The 22,452-nt window shown below is 38.8% G+C and overlaps 2 protein-coding genes across 3 annotated transcripts; one reads left to right on the plus strand and one right to left on the minus strand.

Moving 5' to 3' along the window:
• Window positions 1–11,144: 11,144 nt before the first annotated feature.
• Window positions 11,145–17,335, minus strand: si:ch211-175m2.5 (uncharacterized protein LOC568697 homolog). 2 transcript variants are annotated; one of them, XM_044363000.1, is made up of 6 exons: window positions 17,247–17,335; window positions 16,855–16,960; window positions 16,575–16,760; window positions 16,382–16,481; window positions 12,923–13,053; window positions 11,145–12,601 (listed from the first exon to the last, which is right to left on the minus strand). In XM_044363000.1, exons 2-6 carry the CDS (start codon window positions 16,906–16,908, stop codon window positions 12,317–12,319), a joined length of 756 nt encoding a protein of 251 aa, XP_044218935.1. In that variant the 5' UTR covers window positions 16,909–16,960; window positions 17,247–17,335; the 3' UTR covers window positions 11,145–12,316. The 2 variants fall into 2 exon arrangements, with proteins under 2 accessions (XP_044218935.1, XP_044218934.1); XM_044362999.1 differs by having other exon boundaries at window positions 17,190–17,312.
• Window positions 17,336–17,540: 205 nt separating this feature from the next.
• Window positions 17,541–22,374, plus strand: polr2g (RNA polymerase II subunit G). The gene is made up of 8 exons (XM_044363001.1): window positions 17,541–17,686; window positions 17,901–18,010; window positions 18,663–18,822; window positions 19,359–19,409; window positions 19,512–19,577; window positions 21,442–21,513; window positions 21,709–21,742; window positions 22,010–22,374. The coding sequence occupies exons 1-8, from the start codon at window positions 17,675–17,677 to the stop codon at window positions 22,021–22,023; spliced, it is 519 nt and encodes a 172-aa protein (XP_044218936.1). The 5' UTR covers window positions 17,541–17,674; the 3' UTR covers window positions 22,024–22,374.
• The last annotated feature ends 78 nt before the right edge of the window (window positions 22,375–22,452 follow it).

The following is a 22,452-nucleotide window of genomic DNA, read 5'->3' on the forward strand; positions in this document are numbered from 1 at the left end:
CTGGCCCAGTTCTACAATTTTAAATATGAGGTAAGGTAAAGTCACATTTACGGTGGAGTAGACAGACTAATTGGGTGCAATATGGATAAATTCAATGTGGTAGAGGAGGAGAGGTCTAACAAGAAAGGAATAGACAGAAAAAGATTTCTAGGGAGTAACAGTAACCCAAAGAGCAAAGAGGTTAAAACCAAAACCAGATATGCTGTCATGATTCCCTTACATTCTGGTTTAAATGGACGGTTAAAAAGACAGAGAGAGGAAGAGATTGGACTGAAAGGACGCAACCAGTCACAAGCCACACATAAAGAATATTACATAACAGAGGATAAACAGGGAATCCCTGCTACAAGGCTAGATTATAGGTTAAGTATACAAATGGTAAGGTTGCGATGAGGAGTGAACTCTGGCAGTCCATATGTTCATATATTTGTATACGTGTGTGCTATGGTCATCGTGTTTTAGGAACAAAAATCTGTCTCAAGCTGTCCTATATGGGGACTCCATATTTTGAGAGAGAAATTTAATGGCACAATGTTAAGATTTAACACTTGTTTTTAGAGATAATCGTGGAATTACAGGCAGGTTAAGGGTAGGGTAAGCCTCCAGGGAATTGCTGTAAATCTATATAATGTCCTCAAGGAGGTTTGGCTAGACAGAAACAGCCTCATTTTAAAACAATGCAAAGAACTGTGTTGGTGGGGGTGTGTTGCCTCAGGTACTAATGAGCCATGGAACGAAATCCAAGAAGTCCAATTTGAGTGACAGATCCATGAGAAGACTGAAGGTTTATCAGACACTGTCGGCAACATCTGACCACATCAGAGGACAAAAAACTGCTTGTCAGATGATGATTAGCCGCTGAAACTCCCTCCAACACGCACTCCTTTCCAAGGCCTGAATTTAGTGGGCTGTACATGACCATATAAATAACTTTCTGAAACAGACAATCTGACATTCACATCCACTTAAAACCATGATTGGCCAAATGTGGAGAGGGGAAAAAGGAACCAGGGTTTGAACTTCTCTCTATATACTTTTTTCACTCTTAACACAACAATTTCTGTCACTTTTCATGTGTACAACTGAGTGAAGCACTATGAATGCCTTCCAGGAGAGACTGTCTGAAAATGCATGCTGTTATTCCCCACATCTACCCATCTCTACGAAAGTGGGATTCAAAACAGCACTTTTGATTTCCGATTTGATTGGACAACATGTCTTATGTTCTAGTTCTGTTCAGATCTCCAGAGATTTTGGCTCAAAGACAAGCAGCCTCTTTTACTATACTGTGTTAAAGGTTAATCCCCCTCTCTCTGTTTCTGCAAGACAGTCCCTCTCCTTTTGTTCTGCTTGCCTTTGCTACATTCTTGATCAAGTGTGTGTGAGAATATAAGGGTCTTTATGTGTTCTGTAATGTACTGAAGCCTTTGCAAAATACATACAGGTAGAAAGCATGCAAAGAGGATGTTCCCCAAGTTAGGCTGCAGAATCCTCTAAATTTGTTAATTTAACAATAAAAAATGTTTGGAGATGCTTAATTTAGATCAGGATCTGTATCAAACTACACACAGTGATACAATCTGCACTAATAAATGAAACTTATTAAAAAACACAAGTTCAAAACGTTCACATTTGGCAGGGGTTTTTAACTCCACTATGGTTACCATCCTCATTATTGTCATCATAGGAACAAAACCCAACACAGGGACATCAGTAGCATCTTGGTACACATAAACAACAACCATCACTGGAGGCAGGCACAGTCAAGGACGCCCAAACTACCCAACTGCAGCCACAACCTGAAATGAGAAGGAAACACACCCAAACAAACCACAGACAAATTAAACTCCTGCCGGCAAGAACCTGAACTAGTTAGTAACCTAAACCTTACACTGCCAGTGAATGCACAAAGCTAAGTCTGACCAAATTATAAGGACAACAAAGTATTATGGCTATTTATTCCAAAGATAGGAGGTATGGTAAGAAAAATCTCTGCTATATACAGTTTTGTTTTTGTTCGCTTGTTGTTGGTTTGTTTTTTTGTGAATGGTCAAAGAGCTTGTGACACTTTAAAGGCCTAAAAAGGTATGAGCAAGTACATGCATGTTATATTGTATGTCAAGCACAGATGATTTAGGAACCAAAGGCAGCATCCTGAGTGAAAAATATACTGATGACTTTATTTGTGATCATGGGAATTTTATGGGTGAAAATATATATATTGTCTGTGTAGTGTCTGTGTGCACCTGCAATGCATCAGTTTCTCTCATTATCATTTTTATCTTTGCATACCTCAGCTCTCTGTGGATTCCCACAGTTCGAGAGAGGAGCCTCTGCACCATGAATGCACCGTGGGCCATTACCGCTTCATAATACAGAACCACCAACTCCATGCAATGTCGAAAAAAAAATTAGGAAATGACAGTTTTATTTGAGAAAGGCAACAGAAACAGAAAATTTTGATTCAAATTTGCTGTAGGATGTGAGAGCACATGCCTCATTGATTTTGTGTGACTGTAGCAAAGCTTAACACAAGGATGTTTGTCATAAGGGAAAAGTATGATCTTCCAAATTAAGTTTACCCATGTAATTATTCAGGAATTTCGGGAATATATGCTGTAGCAGCCACTCAACACTTTACACACTGTTTAATTAGAAATCTGTTTGTTCTCATATCCCTCTGAGAGGCATGTAAGAATTTCACACATCAGGGATCAGAACTAGAACAGTTTTTTATGTAGGTATTTTACTTATGCTTCTCCTAAATGGTGCAAATTATTTCTTTTTTCGCATTAGAACCCTCTTCATCAATTCTCTTAAGTTTTGCCTCTCCTCACTTACTTCCTTTGCCTGATATGGCTTGGATTACATGTATATCTTACATTATGAAAATTAGATAACAGTGTTAGGGAAAACAAACCCTTGGAACAGATGCTGTTACCCTAATGTCATCAACACTGCCTGGTACACACAGCAAACCCCCAGTGAGGAAGAGCATCTCAGCTGCTCCTCTTCAAATGCTTGAAATATTGCGCCAGATCTCCACAGTCAAGGGACTTCTGAGATGACAACATGTCAACATATGTTGTTGTTGTTGTGTCTGTTGTGCTTGTTGTTGTTATTTTTATGTCAGGCCCAGCAACAGGAAGCTCTGAAGTGAGATTTTGATGATGTAAAGCAAAGGTGGTAAAGTGGCACCTGGATGTCTCACATACACAGGTGTAGAAATTTGCAGGCGCCACTTTCAGACACACACACACACACACATAAACACAAACATGCTTGTACACCATAAATATAATTCGCACACACTGTGCACAGCAGGGGCCTGAGAAAGACCAGATTGCATGTTCAGAGAGTGTCAAACGGTTAGATTGCTGAGCTCAGCGTGGAGCTGATGTATACTTCACAGGGTATCAAAAAGTTATGAACCAATACAGATGCTTTCCTTTTTTTTCTAGGAATACAGATTAAAATCTAATCTGCGATGGTTAATAATGCAACTACAATAGATGGTATACTGTAGGTGAGTTATTTTGAAATCCAAACCATAAACAGGTCAAGGGAGCTATAGGGCAAAGTAAGGAAAGGGCAGGAAAGTAATGAAATCCATAAAAAAGTTATGGGTTGAAGCTCAATCTTATTACCATCCAATATGGCACTGACGTCTGCCTCCTGAACTGCTGGCCCAGCATTATTAGCTAAAAGAAAAATGAAGCTCTGTGTGTGTGTGTGTGTGTGTGTGTGGTCTGTCATGTTTTGGGGACAAATTTCAGGCTTAAGACCAGTTAATTGGGGACAGCTTGTTCAACTGAGGACAAAAGCCGTGTCCCCAGTTGGGAAAAAGCTGACTTCTGGGTCAGTGGTTAAGGTTAGGGTTATTGTTATGGTTAGGCAAGTAGTGGTTTTTGTTAGGGTTAGGGTAAGTCTCCAGGAAATGAATGTAAGTCTATGAGGCCCAAACAATATTCCACCCACCTGCAATCCACCAGCCACACACACATACAAAAACACACACACAAACACAAACGAATCAGCTCCCAGGCAGAGATACTGGATGTCACCTCTGGCCTTTACCTCCTCTCTCGCTCCCTCTTCACGTTTTCTCATTCCCGTCCCAATCAATCTACCACTCCCACAATCCCCTGGGGATTGGAGTTGAGAAACAACCCTGCTGGATGCTGCTGCCACACCAGATGATCGTCTCTCCCCTCCTTGCCCTGCATGTTACCAGGCCACCTGTTCGGTCCTCAGGTTATAACAGTCTCTCACACTCACACACCATCCCAGTCTAATCAGTGCCTTGTCTAGAGGATTTTTCTGCTCTTTTTTCATTTGTTTTTGTTGCTGCTCACTTACTTACATCACTTTTTGGTCAGTTGGTTGGTCTGTCGCTCCACCACTTTGGTCCGAAATAAAAAATCTTAATATCCACTGATTTGATTGGCACAAAATTTTGTACACACATTGATGATTCCCAGATCGATGAGTCCTACTGACTTTGGTGATCTTCTGACTTTTCCTCTTGCACCACCATGAAGTTCACATTTGTAGTTTTAAATAAAATATCTCAACAACAATTGGATTGATTGCCATCTAATTTGGTACACACATTCATGTCCCCCTCTGGATTTATTGTAATAACTTTGCTGATCCCTTTACTTTTCCTCTAGCGCCACCATCAGGTCAAAAATTGTATTTGCCCAATACTTTGGATTATGACCAAATACCTGCAAAATTAATAACATTCCCTTTAGCCTCAGTTGTACTGTGTTAAGTGGAAATTAGAAATGTTGATATGTTAAACTAACTAAGCTACTGAACATGGTAAACATTTTAACGGCTACACATCAGCATGTTAGCATTGACATTGTGAGTATGCTAGTATATTGACGTTAACATTTAGTACTGCTTTCCCAAGTACAGCCTCATGGCCTCCACATCACTTTAGCTTTTTAGTGTTATCATCTTTTCTCTTCTGGTTTGTTTGGTTCACTTCTGTTCTGAACTGTTCTCTATGTCCTGTTTTTTGCCTGATTGATAATTTTGTTTTTTCCTGTGCTCTCTTCTCTTCTCTTATTGTGTTCTGTTTTTGTATGTTCTCTGCTGTGCTATTCCGTCTCAGTAATTAATTAAGGCATTATTTAATTAATTCTGGCGTGACACTTTCATTACTGTAATAAGCTGTGATTCATTTCAGTGGGTGGGATAAAGGGACAGCCTGAATGCTAATGTGACGCATCCCCAAATGAGAGAACGGCACTGAGGCTGGCTGGAAGGGGAGTGCTGTCCTCCATCAGTCTCGATTCCTTTCACTTTCCTCTGGGTTTCCTGACAAAGCAGAGCCCTTCCTCCTCTCTGTGGGCCAGAGGTCTGGATAGCTGTTTACTTGGCTCCGTCTGCATGCTGGAACCAAAAAATAAGTTTTATATGTGAGACGTGTAAATCCCCCTGAAGAGATACAGCAGCAATTAAATGAGTCAAATGATATTCATATTCATGGCACACACCAACAAATGAGCACAGCCTTTGCAAATATGTACAATAAAGTCTGCCAAGAGATGATCTTGCCAATTTTCAAGGACAACCAGAAAGAACACCGACTTCTGAAACAGTTATTAAGTATTACAACCTAGATTCAACCAAAATCTGAAATCTACATGCTTTGTTTTAAACAGGGAATGATGATAAAACCAAACACATCACAGGTCAAACCTTGTGAATTAAATATTTGAAAAAAAAGAAAGACAGAAAGCATCAGAGAACATGATTAACATACATGCAAGTGCACAGACAGCCACAAATTTTAAAAATGGAAATACACACTATAATGCACAAATACCTGCATGAAAACAATCAGGGACACACAAACATAAAAACAGTACAAGCATTCATGAATCGTTCCCTTTCAGCAGCAAATATGAGATAATCCGCAGGCATGAAGTAATCTGAGTGAATGTGCATTTGGATTATCAGTCTGGAACAGTCTAATCTGAAACACTTCTCAAACTGGTTGACTGAGAGGTCATGAAAGAGCTTCAGCTATGTGGAGATGCAGCATGTCGGTATTCACAGCAGTGTCAGGATGATTAGTAGCTTGGAGACCCATCTAGTTGTTGCAGCCCTGCTTTGCTGTACAGCTTCAGGTCCAAAACATTCATTTTTGGCTGCAAACAAAAAAACAACTGAAGATACGTATTTGTTACTGTGGTACAAACTTAGTGAGGAATATTAAGTGCTGTGGCAGTTTAAGTTAGATTGGTTGGTAACTTGGGTTTTGAGTTTACCTCTGCTATTGGCACTTGTTAAGCATGCAACTTGTTCCTGTTTAGGTAATCATTGGCTGCTATTTCAAGTTCTTCTGGCTGCTGCCACACATTACAGTCAATGTGACTTTCTTCATCGTGATGCATTATATGACAGCTGCTATGAGAGATCTACAAGCTCCCTGATCAGGTTTCCAATTTGTGATAATTTACTTTTCCATTGTACCACCCTTGTTCTGGCTCATCACTACACTACTAAATTTATTCATGTCTTACATCTTACATTTTCTTTTCCAAAATCAGCATTCAACTAGGGCTGGGCGATATGTACAAAATCAAATAAAAAGATATTTTTGACCAAGTACCTCGATATCGATATTGCAACATTATTGCAGGGATGACTGTTGGTGTTTTCACTAAATATTTACACAATGAGATTTTTGAGAAATAATCATCAGTAATGTGGATATAATGACTAAGTGGGTAAAGGCAATCACTTTACTGTAATGCAGCCTTTAAAACCAGAAAAAAGACAACATTTATGCCATATCATCTAAGTGATATACTGGTTTAAATCTGTAGAACAAACATTGAATATTAAGAGCTTTGGTGTGAAATTAGCAACCCAAGAATAGCAACAAATTAAAGTCCCCCTCCAGTCAAAATGTGTTTTTCTTCTTGTTACTTCAGTTGGATGTTTGAGCTTCACTGTGCAGAATGATGTATCTGCAGAGTTTGACACCAGAAGTTTTCACTTTGATCTGGTGAAGGGGGAAAATTTCTCTGTGCTCACTGAAAATCAGATTTTGAGGCATCTACCTATGAGCATGATTTGTGACATCACAAATAGTCTGGAACCAATTGTGGTTCAGTATATAACTTGCACAAATGTGATATGTGTGAAACATGAAATCTCCAATGCACATACACTAAGAATTGACTTTACAATAAAGGAGGAGACATCTTGTGTCCAGCAGTCAAACTTTTGAAATGAAAAATATTTGCATAAATTCTGGATTTGTCAACGAGTTAATTGAACTTTCTTTGTGGAAAAACCACATCGGACACAAATTATTTTTCAAAGCAAAGTATTTTTATCTCTTAAAACATGTCCGGAGGGGAAATTTATACCACTTATGGTTTAGAATTAATGCTTTGTGAAGTCTCCATAGCTGCGAACTTCTTTCACTCACCACATGAGGAACAAGAAAGGGAGTTTTTCCATGAAAAGTGAGACTCATCTCCTGCTTTTAGAACACATTTCTTAGCAATATTACATTCTGGTATATTCAGGCTGTCAGTGAAAGAAAATGTCAGCTGTAGACAGAAGCCCTGTTGTCAAAATCTGATATTCATCAATGATGATTTTTGGGAATCTTTTAACTGTACAGCAGTGATAAGATGACACGTCCCCATGCACGCACACCAAAAATTGTTCCACTGTTTTACCATTACAACCTCTTTTCAAAGAAAGTTGTGCCTTTTTGCTGCTCATCCTCTCTGTGTCGCAGCTGTGTGAGTGCATCTCAGTGTGCTTCGCATCTCTGATGCACAGTCTGTCGGGATTTAGACTCCCAGATAAGCGACAAGTAGCCACTCTGTTACACGGGAAATTCAGTCAAGCCAAACTAATGCAGATGACCCCAGCTGCAAAATGCTCATAATATTCTTATTCAGTACAGACGCACACACTTTACTGGAGAAGGTAAATTACTGTGCACACACATTAACACAACTGCATGCGCATATGCAGACTTGCACACATGCATGCTCGCACACGCATATTCTTAACAGGAACAGACACATTCTTTACACAGATGATAATGGTCTCATCCTCGTGTCTGTCTGTTTGCTAATGTCCCATATGCGCTTGTTTGGTTAGAATTCAGCCTTTCTGCCTGTCTGCATTCTCTTCAATGAGTCACAAAGTACAAGTACATCCCTTGTGTGTAAATAGAGCATGCATCTCAGTAAAAAGACCATGCTAAAATAGTCTCTCTGATATAATCAGTTCGTGACAGTCAGTATATTTTATTATTTCCTATTTATTTTGTAATCAAGTGCAATGTTCTTTTTTCATGCTTTGCCAAATTCTACTTAGTTCAGTGATTTTATTTCCCTTAATTAGTTTTAAACAAACCCTGTGGGCATTACCCTTAGTAATGATGATTTAAATAAAATTGGTTGTGAATGTGCTTATACAGTAACTGTAGGTAGGTAGCCAAAAATTGCCAAACACTTGATCATGAACTGAATCATAGTAGCACCAATTAATCAAAACACATTTCTTTACTGTCTATTGAGGCTGCTGTGGTTGAGAAAGTGTTGCCTGGTTCGAAATAAATTTTCTGTGTTTGCTGAACACTGATCCATAGAAACCATTATTCCTTGCTTTCAAAGATTTGTGTTAATTTGTCAGATATGTGATTTATTTATTTTTTTAAAAATAATTTTAGCTTCACTGGAAATATACATGACATCACATCATCTATGTTTTACCAAACAGTTGGAAGAGTTTTGAACACTACACAATAAAGAGAAAAAAGCTGAACACACAATTTTGGGCAGAACATCCCTCAAACTTTTTAATTTAATTAATTTTTTTCACTTTCCTTTTTTGAGCCACGTCCTCCTCCTCACCTCTGCAAGTGTGAAAGAATGGAAGAGTTGTTTGACAACACTCATAGTTTAAGTGGACAGGTTTCTCTGAACACCCAGCCGAGGCATCAAAGATGAGAAGCACTTCTTCCAAACCACCCCCACCCCCCTAAAAACAAATGCTTCTTATCTCTTAAATCTACGTGGGTTGACTCCAACTGTAGGAAGTCTGGAGACTGTGCAGACTCAAAGGGATGTCAGATTTACAACAAAGAACACATGCTGAGTTACACGAATTAAGCCACTTTTCTTTCAATTGAATTTTTAATTTAAGTATCAGCTTACATTCTGTCAGTTTATATTTATTTGAAGGAAAAATGGAAATATGTCTCACAGGAGTGATGTGATTTGCAACCAGCAGATTGAAATTTTCCCCCAGGAAAACCATTGGTTACAATGCAAACCATAATAAATACAAAAAACTTCAGACCAGAGTCCAGTCTCATTCTTTTAAACAGCAGAAACAATCACTTGAGCCTCATCTTAAATCAAAATATTTATTTACCATAGTCATCATAAACTTTTCACTATTATCATTATGGTTAAGATCAGTTTTATGTAGTAGTTTAAAGAAGTGCTTCTTACATGTTGTTAACATACATATGTATAGTATTGCTGCAGGCCCCATTTTGGAAAGATTCAGTCTGGGGTTCTGCATCCCAGAACCCCACTTTAAGAACCACTGAGGTCTACTCAGATGAAAGATGTCTTAAACCTCTTGCTACCGCTCTTTGATTTAATATCCACATGCAAGTTAAACTTCATAAATGATGTGTAGTTCACCAATCTTCTCTTTCACTTGACCCACAATCTCACTGTTCCCTCCACCTCCTCTGCAACTAACTCTCCTCTCTATCAAGCCCTATGTAACGTGTGTGTATCATGGCAGGTTTAATCTGCCTCACGAGAATAAAGACACATCGCCAAGCCTCCCCAGACTCCTATTGTAGTCCGCAACAGGGATAAAATCTTATTGATTTATCCATCAACATACCGACAGACTACAATAAGAAACGGGTGAATGCCACTGCCTGAAAGCTGTTTAACTTGTTTTCATGTGATCGATGCCCACAAACAGTAGATGTCAGAAACTATCTATTCTATTTTATCCTATTCTATTCTATTCCAATCTTGGTGAGTGAAAAACAGGGCAGCTGCAGACCATAAATTACCCTTGTCTGGAGCCTGCTGTCTCCTTTTAATACTAATAGGAGACATGGAGGTCAGGAGGGTTGATGCTTAATAAGGAACTGTAATAGTACATGAGCAGTTCCTGAGACATATGACACTTTATCAGGGTGAGAAGGACGGGACAGGGAGAGGCCCAGGGAGGAAACTGTAAATGAGATGACCTTTAATGTCAATGGATATCCATTCACATAGTTTAACAATGTGTCTCAAGCTCTGTCTGAGGAATTAAATGTGAAGACTCCCCTTCCACAGCAGTAAATATCCAGTATGTATGGCTGTCTGAATCTGAATGACTTTCTGTTCATCACTCAACATGTTAAAACTGATACATCAGCTGTGATTCTTTGAAGTGAAATCAGTTATTTGCAAGAGGTCTGTTCATGAGTAATTCATCTTAAATCAAATGAGGAAGGTAGTTTTTGACACATACATGCACACACACACACACACACACACAAAACAAAAAAACAAGAGCAGGGGTGCTCTCATTGCAATCCAGTCTGTGTAATTTGGTAATGGTCAGTCACACATGCACACCAACGTTACTCTTCTGGTGACGCCTGGAGTCATGTTTGACTCGTATCACTTTAGATATCACACAGCACAGGGATGTCAGCTTTAAAAGTAGGCTGTCAGAGGATAAACTTGGAGAGAGGAAGTTGTGTGGTGCACAGAAATGAGATGAGGAACAGTGATTCATCAGATTTAGTATTAGTACTCACTGAAAAAAGTTTTTCTTTCTTGTACATGGTGTGTGGGTTAGTCTCTCTCCAATGTGCAGCTCTTGTTTGATACATGTCTCATCTCATAAATCTTTTACCTGAAGTAGCAGCATAATTTGAGATCCTTCCAACATGTATATGGATGTGGTGCCACCTGGAGTTGACCAACAGTACTTCACCAAGATGACCGTCCAGCCAGCAGTGGAAATGTTACTGTGGAGAAGCTGATTTAGTGAAAAAAAAGGCTATTAATGTCATCCTGTTTTGTGGAAGTAAGATGGTTATGTCAGAAATGTGTGTCGAATACTAGTATCAAGAAAGATAGTTTATTGAGAGGACAAACTTAAGAACACATTATTGTGAACAATTCTAGTGACTTATTTACACTGTTGTTGGCAGAGACAGTAACACTCAGATTAAGCAACATAGTGAAACAAAGAGTTCTTTCAACTGCTGAACAAGGAAATAAAGAGCTGTCTTTAAATTCTGAGTTTTAGGTGATTATTTTTCATAGACCTTAATATTTCTCTATAAGGAATTACAATGGCTTAGTTGAATGTAATGGACAACTAGCTGGAAAACAGTAAAGTGAAAGTGTCAAATAAACAAACACTACCAACTAAAGTTCAAAATGTCAAGGTAAACAAAACAGACATAATGACTAAGTTTAGACAGGACATCAATCAATTTATGTTATGTCAGCAATAAAAAAATGTCTACCCCAAAAACAAAAAACAGAACCAACATACAAGAAGTTGCTTATCTCACAATCACAGATCTGAATCAACACAATTTCCAAAGGCCAAACACATTCTCATGTAAGTTTGAACATCTAAGGATTATGAAGAAAACTTGGGGAGTTTCAAAAAAATATCATGTTTCTGGAGTAATGTTTAAACAGGAGGCCTTTTATTTCAAAGACTTTCTCAAATCTTTTTCATGCTGGGCATTTTGGATACAGTGTGAGACTTCTGACTGATATAAAGCATCTCTTAAAATATCAAGTCAGCTAAGTGCTAAGTCACACCTACTTTGAGATTCTCGGAGACATTTCGTCACTCATCCACAAGGCTTCTTCAGTTCTAACTGACTGGTGGGGAATCACAAGCAGATGAGAGGCAAAACATCTTTAAGATTCTGAAGAAAGTCCAGTTTCCTCTGACTTCACACTTGTAGATTTACTATGACTTGACTTTACAGACAATAAGATCACCTGTTCTGTCAGTCTCTTGTTGTATCCCATGCCAACACTGGCTCAGTCAAGCTACCACAGTGTTTAATTATGATCTCAGGACATATTGACTAATTCCAATATGAACTTTCAGATTTACTTGCCTTCACGTTGCACACCTGTAGATCTGATATTGCACTTCATATCATCACAAATTAGAAAACATCTGATTGTTCACACATGAGAGGGAGATGAAAATATAAAACAGAACTGAGGCACTTTTAGCTGTCTGTAACACTACTCCCTTTTCACTCTTCCCCTGCCTTGTCCTTGCTCTTGTCCCGTGGTATGCGGCCCATATTATAAAATTCTAGGTTTGGCCTCATGTCAGTGAGGTGGGCGAGCCGGTTGGACATGGCAAAGAAAGCAGTGATGGCAGCGATGTCCCAGGCGTCTTCGCGGTCGAAGCCCACTTCCTCCAAGGACTCAAAGTGCTGCTCTGTGATGGTGTCGCAGCGACACACAGCCAAAGCAAAGTCCAGCATGGCACGCTCCCGAGGTCCCAGCTCTGCATTCTCATAGTTAACAATAACCTGGGTGAAAGTAGTGATGGAGGACATTTATATACACCAGGATGTTTTTATGTGGCTTAACATATACAATTTTGGCAATCACAAAAAAATAACTGTCTCTCCAATTGTTTTACAGTAATTTTGAAATAAACAAAAATCAACATACAACATATGCAAAATATGCCAGTAAGCAACTCTTTAACATAAAAGATAACAACTCAAGCTCTGAATCCACTCCACTGGGTCCCTGCCTACAATAACTTAACTGACTACTATATTAGTAACTGTGCATTACAATAAGAAGAGCAGAGGAAGACAGTGAAAGTCACTTAAAGATGATACCTGGTCAGAAAGAGTGGGTTTCTTAGAATAGATGCGGTGCAATGCACTGTGGGATACCACACAGTAAAGACACTTATTGTAGATACTGGTAGCCACTACTATCAGCTCACGATCTGCCTTGGTTAATCTGCCTGGAAGACAAAAAGAAACATATAATGAGATTGTGTGAGAAAAGTTTTGATTTAATTGTATTGAAAAAACAGAAGTTAATGTAAAAAGTTTAAATGCTCAGAGGTAGACTGGATAACCACTATGTGGCAAAACATTTATCAATACAAAACCAGATTGTGGTTATCTAATAACCACACACACACACACACACACACTCACACACACACTCACACACACACACACACACACACACAGAAAGACTGAATGGTCAGTTTTGGCTTAGTTTGCTTTTACAAAGTCAATTAGTAGAGAGGAGGTCAGCTTCTGTTCCACTGTCTTCTCATTAAGGTTTTTTGTTTTTTTAATCATTCATCTCTGAAAAGCTTGATACATGATAATGAGGTGCTCTATCTGCATTCCAAGACATTGGTTCTCAGTTGGTCTAGCCTCATGATACACATTTCTCCTTAATCATTAAGTCACAGTTTCATATGGGCCAACTAAACACCTATTTCATTTTTTTTCCACAAAACAAAATAACAAAAGTGTAACTGCAGTTTAAAACCTGATAAAATAAAAAGCATTAGAACAAAAACCTTGATACCTTACAGTCATCTTGTACCAACGACTAGTTCCAACTTGCCAACTAAGTGATTTCTAAGACCTCTTTAATGACTTTATTTAACACAAGAACTTAACCACACATCAAGTAACTTTTTGAAAAAACAATGGGCCTCATGCAGGAAGTGATATATGAACAAATGTCTTATTTTTGTTCGTATCCACAATTTGTTCTTATTTTGTTAGTACCGACTGATTTCTGGGATTCAATGTTCTCTGCTTTTTGCTCTTGTTTTAGATAAGAGAAAATTTTAGGAGTGGTCAGAGTACTCTTACCAAGATAAGAAAAAAACATCTTGTTTTCACAGTCCACAAATTATTTATCTAATGCAAGGAAACATACGTTTTAAATTTGAGGATCATAAAAAAATGCATGAATATCATGTAATCAAATTTAGATTATTATATGTCTTAGAGTAATTGTAATGACTGGATTATTAAATTTGTGGGCAAACACTTGAGTGTTCATTGAAATGCCAGCAAAAAAGCCTATACACTACCACAGGTAGAAAAAAGGTGACGTGTATAAATTACTTTTACTGTGTTTATACAGTAGATCTCCAACATTCTTTTAACCTTAATTTAACGAGGAAAAGTTTCATTGAGATTAAAAATTTCTTGCAAGAGTGTCCTGGCCAAGACAATTAACAGAGTTGCAGACATAAAAACACAGTTTGACTCAAAGCAGAGGGAGCAGCATACTTAAACGCCTTTTTCCCAGTTCAGTATGGGCTTTAGGGACAGATAGTAGGAATAAGTCCTGGGAGCGAAGACAATAACTTCTAATACTTTTCTGAAGGATGTAGATCTGTTGGTAAGATGGAAGCAGACCAAGAATGGCCTTATAAATAAGAACATATCAATGGTTAAGTCTGCAGGTGGCACACCATCCAACCTGAGCATACAAAGAGTCATGGTGAATAAGGGCTTAATAAACCTCAGTGCTCCATGGTAGACAGTATCCAGCGTGTGTTGGCATCGCGGAGATGCATGCATGTATATAACATCTCCATAGTCCAGCACAGACATAAAGGTGGCAGCAACAAGTCTCCTGTTGGCCTCCAAGGAAAAGCAAGACTTATTTCTAATATAAGAACCCAATTTCAACATAAACATGCAAAATATTCCTTAAGCAACTGGTGTGTCTGTGAATTCATGCTGGTGGGGGCTTGAGTCCTAGATGTGTGTGGCAGTGGATCACCGTCTGTGTCCGGGGCTTCAGAAAAATGATACACCTCGAGTGGCATCACTGCCAAGGAGACGTCTGAACGTCTGACTGAACACCTGTCAATGCCACCTCTCTAATTATTTCTTGAATTATTAGGTCTACTTACGAGACTGCCACCTATTTCTGTCACGCTTGGCTTGGGCAATATGTTTTTTTGCTCCCATTTTCATGTCAAACCATTTTCTTTTAATTTCGGGTACAATGCATCCCTCTGCTGACACGGCATTTACAGCATCACATATTGTATGTTTTGCCATTGCTGGGATTTTGATTTTCGTGTAACACCAGTACTGATGCTCTGGAAAATCATGTTTACATTGTTTAAGTTTATTTAACTGTTCGTCAGTTTCACTACTGCTGAAGTTTTTCCTCTACTTACAGCCTTTTTTGGTGTCATCTCTCCAATTCTCGTGCCAGAGTATTTGCACACGGCACAACACCTGTCCTTATATAGTGTTTAGGAGGGGTTACCTATGCTAATAACAAACAATTGGCCACATGCCTCCAATTTATGATCAAGTAGGATTCATCATTCAGCACACCTGGATAAGAGTAGATTTGGATGGTTAAGAACGTCTGGTGCATCTGGAGTTGACTTCTCTTATTTTTTCTGAATGTTGCTGCATGAGGCCCATTATCTGCTTTCTTTCATGAATGAAAGTTTGCATGTGAATGCTCCTCTAATACCAACTGATCCCTATTGTTACCCTCAGAACTCTTTTGTTTTAGTTTATTCTATTTCCCTTGATTCTATTTTGCCAACAGGAAATTGCCTTTACAGTATTGTATAAATGCTTTGACATGTTCATAGAAAATCTTTCTACAACACACATTTTGATCTGCAATTAACTGTAATAAAGTCACACAAATGCACATTGGCATTGCCAGGTCAGGTAAAGATATTGCTATGCAAACATTTCCAACAACACATAAAGAAGGCATTGAATGATCCTGTAAAACTTGATTTCATATGGTGGGATTGCCAGAAAATAACTCCAACTCCCAACTGTAAATTATGCGCTCAGTGCCAAAATATCCTGAAGCTACAGATTCAGTGAGATATAAGATAAAGCCTGTTTCATTATATCAGTATGTAACACACTTCCACTCTTACACTAGGTGTAGTCCAAAACCAACAGAGCCACTTTGTACCGCATGGGTGTGTTTTCCACTGCACTAAAATTCAGCACACAAAACAACAGCTTTTGGCAATCTGACTGAAAGCTTTTTCTGTTTCCCTGTCTGATATTAACCTGTTTTACTACAACTTATTAGCTACAGCTCATCTGCAACAGGAGCTGTCACCACAGAGTTAGGAGTACACTACCTGCCACTGTCAAAAGGGGATTTATTTGAGCCCCTGAAGCATGCCATGTATTATACCTATTCAAACTGTTTCAGGGGCCCAAGTGAAGTCCTCAGTGTGCCCTCAACCTCTAGCAACGTCTCTGACACTTGGTGCCACAACTCATACACGGAGGAACAGAAAGGACACACACCTGTCTCCTTGTTCATTAGTTCATTGTAGTAAGCGAAGAAAGCTCTGAACTCTGCCGGTCTATGAGAGAGGACTTTGAAGACATTGGGCAAAAAGCCTCCCTGTAAAGAAACAGTGTAAAATCAGACTACGTCAAGACAATGTTTGCACAGTACTAAGTTAAATGCCCGAGCATAACTTTTTCTCTTTATTACCTTTGACTCCACTTCTTCCATAAGCTCCACTATATCATAAGGCAGGTCTTTCTTGTAGGGTATTGGATAGCGACTGATTTTCTCAGGAGGGGGATCGCTGGAGAAATGTCTGGTCCCTGCTGCTGCCACCACCGCCGCCGTTGCTGCTGGCTTCCCCCGAAACACGCAGCTCGACCGGAGAGACGCCTGGACGGAGGACAGGGGAGTTATCTTACATGAGACAGTCATACAGAAACAGGGCTAAAGAAAGTACGACGTAGAGAAGGATTCAACAACTTACAAGCTGTGTGAACACAGGAGGACGAAACAACTTCGAGACGAGGCTACTCGCCATAGCAGCCAGCTAAAAAATATCTGGTTTGAGTTTATTTCTCTCGTTCTCCTGGCTGGAAAGTGCAAAAGAGCAGGCGGAGGGAGTGTCGAAAACTGCAGTCAGCTGTCTCGAGGAAGTCACACAAATATTTGCAAAATAGATACAGATAACGTTGCTGCTTCTGGTGAAGTGAAAATAAAATAAATAATCTATCTAGTTCATCTTTCCAACTTTTGCTCAGTTTTGGGTTATATTAGAAATTATGTATAATTCTATATTGTGGTATTCCTGACTACCTTTACCATTTATCTCCTGATTGTTGAATGATAATGATATGTTAACAGTCACGTCACACAAACCAATCACAGTTCAAGATGGAGTCACGCCTTGCTGTCTGTCCCGTCTGTCCGCTCCGCTGTACTTCCACCTCCTCGCCGCCAGGGGTCAGGCTGTGTGTTGAATTACATTGTGCCTAGGCGTTTATACCTGTATTTTATGTTATATATATTTTAAACAAGCTTTCAACAAAGATGATTTAACTTAGCTTTGAGATGTTAAGGGTTAGTTTATGTTTGCGTCTCCCAATTTTAGCAAAGACAAATTTGTTTCCTGAGAAACAAACGCGGGGCAACAAAGGTTCCTTCATCGACCTCGTGAACCGGAAATGACTTTGTTGCGAATGAGCGACAGGTTTTCGTTGTTTTCATTCAATAAGTGGATAAACGTATAGATAACTCATTCAAACAAGTATATTAATCAAAGACGGATTGACCTTTACAAAACAGAAATGTTTTACCATGTAAGTACGTGCATTATTGTCGGCGTATGAGTTGGATAATAGGAATGTACTTTTTTTTAAATCATTGCCTAGCGTGATCGCTGGCTGGTTAGCATTGCTAATGCAGCTAAACAAAACTTGTGCATTTCCAAATCCTCGTCCTTAGCATTTCCCTACAGAATCACCACCAGTGTTGTCTTCAAGCTTTAATGAGGCGTGCTTCTCGTATTCACAGATTTCTTTGGAGCATGAAATATTGCTACACCCGAGGTATTTTGGTCCTAACCTCCTGAACACTGTGAAGCAGAAGCTCTTCACAGAAGTGGAGGGTACCTGCACTGGCAAGTGAGTGGCTGCAAGGCTTAATTATGTACCCAGCAACATAGAAATGTCGATTTTTGTTTATTCTGGTCTTCCTAAATAAGTGGAACAGATGTCTGTAATTTGACTGGAAGGTTAACCTGTCATTTTAATAACATGGTGTGTGTATTAATTTAGATCTGATGTTAAAAGGGCATTATTCACTCAGTTTTGACTTTGCGTTTAAAAACACAATCTCTTAGACAACAGAGAAGGGTTGATATTTTGTTTTACCTTTTAAGTCAGTGGTTCTCAAACTTTTTCACATCAAGGACCCTTAAACTCGCACAAATTAGACCATGGACCCCCATTTGATAAGATTTTGTCTCAGGGTCCACAATCTGATAAGATTTTTGCTTTTAGATGTTTTATTATGGAAAGTGTATGAAACCCATGACCAATACGGTCATACATTCTGTCATTGTGCTACTTATGGATGTAATTATGGTGAAAATAAATGACTGGAAGACCCATAACGACCCCTGGGGGTCCCTGGACCCCACTTTGAGAACCTCTGCTTTAAGTCATCATGACAGTGTCAAACCACATTAACAAAATTCTTAGTCTTGTATTCGTTATCCTGTTTAGAAAAGCTTGATGTATGCAAGCATTTAATTTGTTTCCACCTCTCGTGCAGGTATGGTTTTGTCATTGCAGTCACCACCATTGACAACATCGGGGCAGGTGTAATCCAGCCGGGCAGAGGGTTTGTCCTGTATCCAGTCAAGTACAAGGCTATTGTGTTCCGCCCATTTAAAGGTGAAGTGGTGGATGCTGTGGTGACTCAGGTTAACAAGGTGAGAGGGGCAGTGCAACTTTAATAGTCACCAATATTCAAGCTGAAACATGAAAATCGATAAGAAAATCTGACAGATCGGTTTTCAGTGCTAACTAAAGCTCATCACTGACACCAACTCCCTGTTGTTGTCAGGATACTATAATACATCACCTGACTCTGCACTCCATGATACTCTTATTTAAATCTCATAAATGTGTACTTCTGAAAATGTGTACAATATTTTATTATAACTGATTATTGTAAAGCCCAAAACTCATGTTTACATATGTTTTTGGATGAATCAAGTAGCTGAAAGGTAAAAAGAAAGTTTTGTGATATAAAGATATATTTTGTATATCTTGATTTTTAACAATGTAATTGTAGTAGGCATACCTGTATTTTATATTGGCACACTCCAAACTATATACCTAACTGTTGAAGCAGAGTAGATGTGAAGAGTCCGGTGAAGAGTTAATTGAGTATGAAGATGAGTAATTGAAAATGGATACTTTTCTTTTGCACCTTATCTAATTGATATTTTTCTGATTTTTACAGGTTGGATTGTTCACAGAAATCGGTCCCATGTCTTGCTTCATCTCTCGCCATGTGAGTTAGCTTAACATCTATAGTTTTTGACTGAATTGGTTGCCTTTGATATGCTCTTAAAATCATTTTATATTTATCTAACCGCACACTTTCTTTTTGCAGTCCATCCCCTCAGAAATGGAGTTTGACCCCAACTCTAATCCTCCTTGTTATAAGACAGTTGATGAGGTAAAAACATTTATATTATTACCAGCCACTTGTTAGAAATGTGTTTAACAAAATACCTGACATGTTCACCAGATAGTTTTCTCTATTAGACTCACAGATGGGCAACAAATTAAAGGAAAAACTGGTACAGGTCTGAATGCTTGACCCCTACAGTGAGGGGATCTGGGGGCTCTGTTATGCTATGAGGAGCATTTCGCTGGCATGGTTTGGGTCCACTTGTCCACTCAGAGGGAAGGGTCACTGCAAATCAATACAAAGTTGTTCTGAGTGATCACCTTCATCCTATGATGAAACATTTCTATCCTGATGGGAGTGGTCTCTTCCAAGATGATAATGCCACCATCCATAGGGCACGAGGGGTCACTGAATGGTTTGATGAGTATGTTAATGATGTGACTCATATGCTATGACCATCACAGTCACCAGATCTCAACCCAACTGAACACTTATGGGAGATTTTGGACTGACATGTTAGACAGTGCTCTCCACCACCACCATCATCAAAACACCAAATGAGGGAATATTTTTTTGAAGAATGGTGTTCGTCCCTCCAGAAGAGTTCAGATGCTTGTAGAATCAATACCAAGGTGCACTGAAGCTGTTCTGTCTGCATGTGGTGCCTCAACACCTTACTAAGACACTTAGTGTTGGTTTTTCCTTTAATTTGTCACGTGTCTGTATATACAGGGATATAGTTTGGAGCTGGTGCATGGAGAAAAGGAAATTGTTTACCTAGGGCACACCAGTGCATTGATTTTGTTATCTTGATTACTCACTGTACTCTCCAGTGGGAGGAGAAGTGCGGTAAGGGATGTGTTATTGCCAATCCAGCAGTGCACTGCAATCTTGATGCCAAGAGGCTTCAAGCCGGTTGATGGCTCAGCACACAAGTGTGTTTATTTGGTGAAAGTACACCCACATAAACCTCTCTAAAATCTCACAGAGCCCTTTATTCATGTTTTTCTCTTTTCTTACTTTCATTCTACGTTCATTTACCAGCTGATCACAGAAAAATATCTGGTTTATTCATATTATGACATTAATGCTAGTGAGACAGAATAAAGATTAATGAGTGATTCTTACCAGCTCTGTCATCCATGACAGCTTGTATCCTATACTGATGGCCTTTCCTTTACTCTGGTAACTCTCATTACAGCTGTCTGATGGCGGCGGGTATCTATTCCATCTTTAATCTCTAATTGGAGCAAATATCCACACTGTCAGGCCATGATTAAGCACAGCAGATCCACTGGTTAGATGTTGCACATCCAGCACCAGAAACCTCAGTGCTTATGTACTTTTCAAACTTCAGTTATTGGTTATGATTAATTATACTGCGTGGTTTTTACTGCAGTGTGAATCAACAAGTGTGCTGGAGAATGACACATTGAAAACAGTTCACAGAGTCCTATGAAAAAGCTTAGGGCAATAAAAACCGTCTGTTCCTGCCAATCCTCTCCCAGTGTCTCCATCCAAAGGCACAGGGCAACTGGTAAAAACTGCCAGTCAAATCTAATTGAATTCAACTTTAAAAAAATATTTCAGAAACCAAACAACATGCAAAACACTAGACCACATCTTTCGTTTTATTAATTGCGTTGTGATGGTGTTTAACTGCAGAGGGTTATTGTATCGATTATAATGCCAAGTAAAACTGTGCGCCATGCAGCACAAAAAACATGGTGACTGCTCAATAATCAACTCATCCAGAAAAGTGAACTGTTCATGAAAATAGAGCCCATATGTGAAACGTCCTAAATTCTGTATGCAAAGTAGTCGTGGTGCTGCTCACTGCTGTTGTGCTTTTTTCATTTTACTGTTGCTGAGTCTTGCATTTAAGGATGTTTTTTTCCCCATTTTTAAGGACATTGTAATCCAGCAAGATGATGAGATCCGGCTAAAGATCGTGGGAACAAGAGTGGACAAGAATGACATTGTGAGTGTTTCTTTCTTACTTAAAAAAAAAAAAAAAAAAAAAAAAGGACCATGTAACTCCAGCTTACTACTGGCAAAAATTTCAAGGAGAGGTGTGTGTCACTATATGTCAGATGTTACACAGTAGTTTATAGGAGTGGCATACAGCATGTTGATCTAAAATAAGTTAAAAACAAGCTTTTCACTTGTTTTTCAGTTTGCCATTGGATCTCTCATGGATGATTATCTGGGTGAGTATTACACCACAGAACATTGTCATGTGGGTGGTAGATCTTCTCATTAGATGGCATGAATTGAAAAAAATGGCTTACATAGATTTAATTTGCATCAAATTATTTTGCGAATAAGTGAAGCAGTTTCTCAAAACAGGCTTGTTATTGCTTCAATTTGGAGTGTGGAACATTTTATCTGTACTGTGTATGACCTGAGTTATACTCAAGAAAAAAAAAAAAAAAGTGATCGATCGTTAAACTTGCCTTCTGTGCTTCATTTTTCAGGTCTTGTGAGCTGATTTGCGCCAGAGGGAGTAAATATCACATTGGACAGTTTTTGTTGTAGCCTAGCAGTTTCTTTGTTAAAAACAATATTTTTCTACTTCAATATGGTATGGGCACAGATGGTGAATCCCTGTAACTACTTCATTTCATTACTATGATGAACAGTCTAGATCTGATTGGTTTTTATTGGAACTGCTGTGAAATTCAAAAAAAATATAAACAAGAGAATGCTTGCTAAATTGATAGCAAGATGATTTACAAAGTAGCCAGCGCAATTAACAGTTTCTTTCATATTGAACGTCATTTTCATTATGTATTGTTTGCTTTTGTATGTGGACCATAATAAAATATTTTATTTGTTCTTATATTTTTGGTACTCATTTTCTGTACTTGTAAAAGGAAAAAGTATCACAGAACCATCTTTTTTATTTTTATGTGTGCAA

Source organism: Thunnus albacares, chromosome 10 (genome assembly GCF_914725855.1).
Source record: "Thunnus albacares chromosome 10, fThuAlb1.1, whole genome shotgun sequence".
Lineage (NCBI taxonomy): Eukaryota > Metazoa > Chordata > Actinopteri > Scombriformes > Scombridae > Thunnus > Thunnus albacares.